Source organism: Sarcophilus harrisii, chromosome 5, assembly GCF_902635505.1.
Source record: "Sarcophilus harrisii chromosome 5, mSarHar1.11, whole genome shotgun sequence".
In the NCBI taxonomy this organism is placed as follows: domain Eukaryota; kingdom Metazoa; phylum Chordata; class Mammalia; order Dasyuromorphia; family Dasyuridae; genus Sarcophilus; species Sarcophilus harrisii.
Window position 1 is genome coordinate 57,161,066 of NC_045430.1, and position 7,824 is coordinate 57,168,889.

At 39.6% G+C, this 7,824-nt stretch overlaps 1 protein-coding gene across 1 annotated transcript; it reads left to right on the forward strand.

The window, feature by feature from the left end:
• The first annotated feature begins 6,503 nt into the window (after window positions 1-6,503).
• Window positions 6,504-7,016, forward strand: LOC116419359 (40S ribosomal protein S15). Its single transcript, XM_031938919.1, has one exon. The coding sequence runs from the start codon at window positions 6,531-6,533 to the stop codon at window positions 6,966-6,968; it is 438 nt and encodes a 145-aa protein (XP_031794779.1). The 5' UTR covers window positions 6,504-6,530; the 3' UTR covers window positions 6,969-7,016.
• Window positions 7,017-7,824: the final 808 nt, after the last annotated feature.

Sequence of the window (7,824 nt, forward strand, 5' to 3'; positions counted from 1 at the left end):
TAATTGGAAACTAGTAGGAGATCAACTATGTGAATATTACAATGATAAAGGTCCTGATTTAATTTCTAAGAAAACATTCTATATATCCAGCTTAATACAATTGGCCTTAGGGAATCCCACAAGTTCTAGAAAAAAGAAAAGTTTTAAGAACAGTCAGATGAGGAAGTGTGAGGAGAAAGAGGAAGAGAAGGGAGAGATTAATGGAAATATCGCCAGAGGGCATGAGGAGTTAAGTGAACTTGAAGGGCATATAGATTTTTACTCTTATAGTCCAGCTTCAACTCTGCCCACACCTAAGCACCCACTTGACCCTCCCAAATCAACTTCACCTTCCTGGGTGGAGGGAGGATGAGGAGTGGGAGGGGCAATGATGTCACAAGCACCTCCCCCGCAGAAATCATCCCCTCCTATGACTCTATTGCAAAAGATACTACTTAAAGCCAAAGAGGAAGGGCAGAATACAGCTGATTTAAGAATAGAAATGTATCCTGTGATTGAACAGCATAACTCTTCAGGTCAAGAAAGGAGAAGATACACTCCTTTTAATCTAGAAATTATCAAAGATCTGAAAAAGGCTTGTACTCTTTATGGGGCTACATCATCTTATGTTAAGATGTTATTACAGAGGTGGGGCGGAGCTAAAATGGTGAGAAGGCACACGCGACTTTCTAAGCTCTTCTCTTACCCTCTTTATCAATATTATATCAAGCCTCAAAAACGGACTTGACTGCTAGAATTCATAAGGTTTAGAAGTATAACAATTCACCAGCCGAAGAAAATCTGCAGTCTCACCAAAAAAGGTTTGTCCTGGGGGGGGGGGAAGGGGGGGAATCGGCACAATCAGGGAGAGAACTAAGGCTCTGAGCAGAGCCTCAAACCGCAAGTGAGAGCACAAATTGCAGCACAAGCTTGAAGCCCCAATCCGCAGTACAGGGCTTTTCCTTGGGGCAGTTGCAAACCTGCACAGCAGGAGGGCACAACCCAGGTTAGCCTCTAATCTGCACAGTGTGGGGCTCGGCTTGGGGTAATAGAGCTTTCTCTCTAACAACTATAGCAATCTAGTGTTTGACAAATCCAAAGACCCCAGCTTTTGGGATAAGAACTTACTGTTTGACAAAAATTGCTGGGAAAATTGGAAACTAATATGGCAGAAACTAGGTATTGATCTACACTTAACACTGTACACCAAGATAAGGTCAAAATGGTTCATGACCTAGGCATAAAGAATGAGATTATAAATAAATTAGAGGAACACAGGATAGTTTACCTCTCAGACCTGTGGAAGAGGAAGAAATTTATGACCAAAGAAGAACTAGAAATCATTCCTGATCACAAAATAGAAAATTTCCACTATACCAAACTGAAAAGTTTTTGTACAAACAAAACTAATGCAGACAAGATTAGAAGGGAAGCAATAAACTGGGAAAATATTTTTACAGTCAAAGATTATGATAAAGGCCTCATTTCCAAAATATATAGAGAATTGACTCTAATTTATAAAAAATCAGGCCATTCTCCAATTGATAAATGGTCAAAGGATATGAACAGACAATTCTCAGATGAAGAAATTGAAACTATTTCTAGCTATATGAAAAGATGCTCCAAGTCATTATTAATCAGAGAAATGCAAATTAAGACAACTCTAGATAGCACTACACACCTGTCAGATTAGCTAGAATGACAGGGAAAGATAATGCGGAATGTTGGAAGGGATGTGGGAAAATAGAGACACTAATACATTGTTGGTGAAACTGTGAATACATCCAACCATTCTGGAGAGCAATTCGGAACTATGCTCAAAAGGTTATCAAACTGTGCATATCTTTTGACCCAGCAGTGTTACTACTGGGCTTATATCCCAAAGAGATCATAAAGAAGGGAAAGGGACCTGTATATGCACGAATGTTTGTGGCAGCCCTCTTTGTAGTGGCTAGAAACTAGAAACTGAGTGAATGCCCATCAGTTGGAGAATGGCTGAATAAATTGTGAAATATGAATATTATGGAATATTATGTTCTGTAAGAAATGACCAACAGGATGATTTCAGAAAGGCCTGGAGAGACTTACACGAACTGATGCTGAGTGAAACAAGCAGGGCCAAGAAATCATTATATACTTGAACAACAATACTAGATGATGACTAATTCTGATGGACCTGGCCATCCTCAGCAATGAGATCAACCAAATCATTTCCAATGGAGCAGTAATGAACTGAACCAGCTATGCCCAGCAAAAGAACTCTGGGAGATGACTAAAAACCATTACATTGAATTCCAAATCCCTATATTTTTGCCCAACTGCATTTTTGATTTCCTTCACAGGGTAATTGTACAATATTTCAGAGTCTGATTCTTTTTGTACAGCAAAATAACGGTTTGGTCATGTATACTTATTGTGTATCTAATTTATATTTTAATATATTTAACATCTACTGGTCATCCTACCATCTGGAGGAGGGGCTGAGGGGAAAGAGGGGAAAAATTGGAACAAGAGGTTTGGCAATTGTCAATGCCATAAAGTTACCCATACATATAACCTGTAAATAAAAGGCTATTAAATTAAAAAAAAAAAGTTATTACAGAATTTGGCTTATGAAATTTTAACCACTTATGAAATTTAGTGACTGGAAATCTATAGCAAGGACTTGCTTAGACAAAAAAGGCTTTCTGAATATAGTGAGCTCTGTAGGATACAAGCCAAATGAAACAGGCAAACTGGAGCTATTAATACTCCAATCACCTGTGGCCAACTAACAGATGTAGGTTCTTATGCACTTTAGCACAGAACCTGGATTCTGTTGCTTGGAGTCAGATTATCCCATAGCAGCATATGAGCAAATTGCTTCTGTCGCTATCAAAGCATGGGGTGTTCTCCCAAGTAAATAGGACAGAAGAGAAGCCTTCACAAAACTAGCACAAGGACCAAATGATTTTGTTGGATGTCTGCTTTTGCTGATTTTGTGGGATGTCTGCAGACAGGTGTCATATGAACTATTGGTTAAAATGCAGCAACAGGCAGACAAGATTAGAAGGAAAACAACAAACTGGGAAAACATTTTTACAATCAAAGGTTCTGATAAAGGCCTCATTTCCAAAATATATAGAGAACTGACTCTAATTTATAAGAAATCAAGCCATTTTCCAATTGAGAAATGTTCAAAGGATATGAACAGACAATTCTCAGATGAAAAAATTAAAACTATTTTTAGCCATATGAAAATATGCTCCAAATCATTATTAATCAGAGAAATACAAATTTAGCCAACTCTGAGATACCACTACACACCTGTCAGATTGGCTAGAATGACAGGGAAAGATAATGCGGAATGTTGGAAGGGATGTGGGAAAACAGGGACACTGATACATTGTTGGTGGAATTGTGAACACATCCAGCCATTCTGGAGAGCAATTTAGAACTATGCTCAAAAAGTTATCAAACTGTGCATACCCTTTGATCCAGCAGTGTTTCTACTGGGCTTATGCCCCAAAGAGATCATGAAGAAGAGAAAGGGACCTGTATGTGCCAAAATGTTTGTGGCAGCCCTGTTTGTAGTGGCTAGAAGCTGTAAATGAATGGATGTCCATCAATTGAAGAATGGTTGAGTAAATTATGGTATATGAATATTATTGTTCAGTAAGAAATGACCAACAGGATGAATACAGAGAGGATTGGCGAGACTTACATGAACTAATGCTAAGTGAAATGAGCAGAACCAGGAGATCATTATATACTTCAACAACAATACTGTATGAGGATGTATTCTGATGTAAGTAGATTTCTTTTACAAAGAGATCTAACTCAGTTTCAATTGATCAAGGATGGACAGAAGCAGCTACACCCAAAGAAAGAACATTGGGAAATGAATGTAAATTGCTTGCATTTTTGTTTTTCTTCCCAGGTTATTTATACCTTCTGAATCCAATTTTCCCTGTGCAACAAGAGAACTGTTCGGTTTTGCACACATTATTGTATCTAGGATATACTGTAACCTATTTAACATATATAGGATTGCTTGCCATCTGGGGAAGGGGGTGGAGGGAGGGAGGGGAAAAATCGGAACAGAAGTGAGTGCAAGGGATAATGTTGTAAAAAATTACCCTGGCATGGGTTCTGTCAATAAAAAAGTTTTTTAAATTGATAAAATAAATAAATAAATAAAAATTGATGTTAATAATTGTCTTTACTTAAAATTGGAAAAAATACCAAAAATACTAGTATACCTGTAAAATAAAATAAAATAAAATGCAGCGACCGAAATTATGATAAGGCAACTTGCCAAAGAAAATGCTAATGAGGTTTGTAAAAGAATTATTCTAGGATTACACAAGAATGCTCCTTTAGAGATCATAAGATGCTGTACCAAGTGGGCACAAAATACCTTTTATATCCAGGCTATGATGCAGACTTCCCAACATCTGAACATGGGAAGACATGCTCCTGCTCTTACTCCAGTAAGAAAACCATTTCCAAAAGTAATGTTGTTACATTACATAGAAAATATCTTGAGGCATGCATCTGAGGAGCAAATGATTGAAGCATGTCTACAAAAGAGCATGGAAACACTAAGAAACTACAAATTGCATATAGCTCCAGAAAAAATTCAAAGACATGCTCCTTTTCAATGTTTAGGATATGAACTATACCCTAAGATGCATACAGTACAAAACCTTTCATTAAGAACAGAGAAGCTAAACTCCTTAAATGACTTTCAGAAATTGATAGAAGATATCCAATAGATTTGACTACCTATCAATTGCAACCATTATATGACATTTTAAGGGGAAACAGCACTTTAAACTCACCATGCCAGCTTACAAAAGAAGCTCAAGTGGCTTTGAGAGAAGTTGAACTGGCTTTATCCAATATGGTTGAAAGAGTCACTCAAAAACCCTTGGAAATATCCGTTTTTGTTACAAAAGAGGCACCCACAGCAGTCCTTCATCAAAGACACAGTGTGATAGAGTGGATAAACCTTCCAGCACAACCAGAACAAAGCCTTATTCCTTAACCAGTGCTTACAGCTAGAATTTTATCAAAGGCCATTAAGCGAGCAATACAATTATCTGGGATAAAACCTGACAAGATATATACCTTTTATACCAATGCACAAATTAATGTATGCTGTGAAACCATCCCAGAGTGGCAACTTTTAATGACCATGGTTCCAAATTTTACACATAGGTTTCCGTTAAATATAACCAGACTATTACATGGATTCTTGAAGAAAAGGTTTCTAAAGTTCCTCTTAAAGGACCAACTATCTTTACAGATGCATCTAAACATAACATTTCTGCTGTATACTCTCGTGACTTAACTATAAAGAGAGTAGTCAGAACTCCTTTTCAGTCCACTCAGCAGAATGAATTGTATGCGATCATTCTAGCTCTTGCTTATTATCCAGGAGATATAAATATAATATCTGATTCGGCCTATTCAGTAGGTGTGGTACAAAGAATTGCCACAGCCCAAATAAGATTTGTAGCTTCCAATCTAATTTTTTAAGGAACTTCAAGAGCAAGTAAGAAAGCATCAAAGTAAGATTTATATCTTGCATGTCCACTCTCATAGTGGACTTCCAGGTCCTATTTTTGATAGTAATTCAAAGGCAGAAAGCCTTCTATGTTGGCCAATACTCCTTTTTTTCAAGAAGCCCAGAATCTCATTCTAAATATCATCAGGCTGCTCGAACTTTACCTTTACAATTTGGAATAACAAGAGAGGAAGCTAGGAGCAGAGTAAAAGGCTGTACTTGCCTTCCTTTCCACATTCCTAAGCTTCCTCCAGGGAAGAACCCTCATGGTTTGAGACCCAATGAAATTTGGCAAATGGATGTGACCCATTATAAATCTTTCAGTTGTCTCTTTTATCCATCTTTTTGTAGACACTTGTAATGGGCTGATATATATTAGAGGCTGCAAATTTTATTTGGGCTGTGGCAATTCTTTGTACCACACCTACTGAATAGGCCGAATCAGATATTATATTTATGTCTCCTGGATAATAAGTAAGAGCTAGAATGATCGTACAATTCATTCTGCTGAGTGGACTGAAAAGGAGTTCTGACTACTCTCTTTATAGTTAGATCATGAGAGTACACAGCACAAATATTATGTTTGGATGCATCCGTGAAGATTGTTGGTCCTTGAAGAGGAACTTTAGAAACTTTTTCTTCAAGAGTCCATCGCCAATTATGTAATAGTCTAGTTATCTTTAATGGAGACCCATGTAAAAAATTTGGAGCCATGGCTAATAAAATTTGCCACTCTGGGATGGTCTCACAACACACATTAATTTGTGTATTGGTATAAAAGGTGTATATCTTATCAGGTTTTGTCCCAGATAATTGTACTGCTCGCTTAGTGGCCTTTAATAAAATTCTAGCCACAAGCACTGGGTAGGGTGTAAGGCTTTGATCTGGTTGTGCTGGGAGGTTCACCCACTCTATCACACTGTGTCCTTGATGAAGGACTGCTGTGGGTGCCTCTTGTGTGGCAAAAACTGATATCTCCAAGGGTTTTTGAGCAGACAAGATGGCGGAAGTGGAGCAGAAGAAGAAGCGAACCTTCCGGAAGTTCACCTACCGCGGCGTGGACCTGGATCAGCTGCTGGACATGTCCTATGAACAACTCATGCAGTTGTACAGTGCTCGACAGCGTCGGCGACTCAACCAGGGTCTGCGGCGCAAGCAGCACTCCCTCCTGAAGCGCCTGAGAAAGGCCAAGAAGGAGGCACCCCCCATGGAAAAGCCAGAGGTGGTGAAGACACACCTTGGAGACATGATCATCCTGCCAGAGATGGTGGGGAGTATGGTAGGCGTCTATAACGGCAAGACCTTCAATCAGGTGGAAATTAAGCCCGAGATGATTGGACACTACTTGGGAGAATTCTCTATCACCTATAAGCCTGTGAAACATGGTCGGCTGGGTATTGGAGCTACCCACTCCTCTCGCTTCATCCCTCTCAAGTAACCCAGATCCTAACAATAAAAACAAGAAGTTCTAAAAAAAAAAAAAAAAGCATGAGACAGGAATTCAGGTTAGGGAAAATCGTCAGTCTTTATTCTCAGTGAAGAAGGATCGGAGGTGGAAGAGAATCGGCGATAGCAATGTGTGCAGCTGAGTCAAGAAGCTAGCTTGACCAGCAGCCACACAACCAGCAGCTCGGAGTCTGGAACCCAGCCCAATCTCTCCCCACTTGTCTTCCATGCTCTCTCTCTGCCTCCACCCACCAAAATCGTCATTTCCTATACAACACATCAGGACTTGCATGGAGAGTGGGCAGGACCATTCTTTATCAATCATGTATATTAATAGAGTATAGCCCAATTACTATCTAGCCTCATGTACTTGGGACCTCAGTGCATCAGCTCAAACCTCAGCCCATTACATTTCCCTTTCTTTATTTTAGAACACCGGTGGTCATGCCATCCCTGACCTCAGGGAGGTCAGAGCCCCCAAGGGAGGTGATCACAGCCTCCCTAACTTCTCAGGGAAGGAGGTGAAAGCACCGAAAAGGAGGTGATCACAGCCTCCCTGACTTCTCAGAAAAGGCGGTGAAAGCACTAAAAAGGAGATGATCACGCCCTACCTGACATGTAATGGGCTGAGGTTTGAGCTGATGCACTGAGGTCCCAAGTACATGAGGCTAGATAGTAATTGGGCTATACTCTATTAATATACATGATTGGATAAAGAATGGTCCCTGCCCACTCTCCATGCAAGTCCTGATGTGTTGTATAGGAAATGACGATTTTGGTGGGTGGAGGCAGAGAGAGAGCGTGGAAGACAAGTGGGGAGAGATTGGGCTGGGTTCCAGACTCCGAGC

Coding starts and splice junctions, on each gene's coding strand:
- LOC116419359 (XM_031938919.1), top strand. CDS start 6,531: ATGGCGGAAGTGGAGCAGAAGAAGAAGCGAACCTTCCGGAAGTTCACC.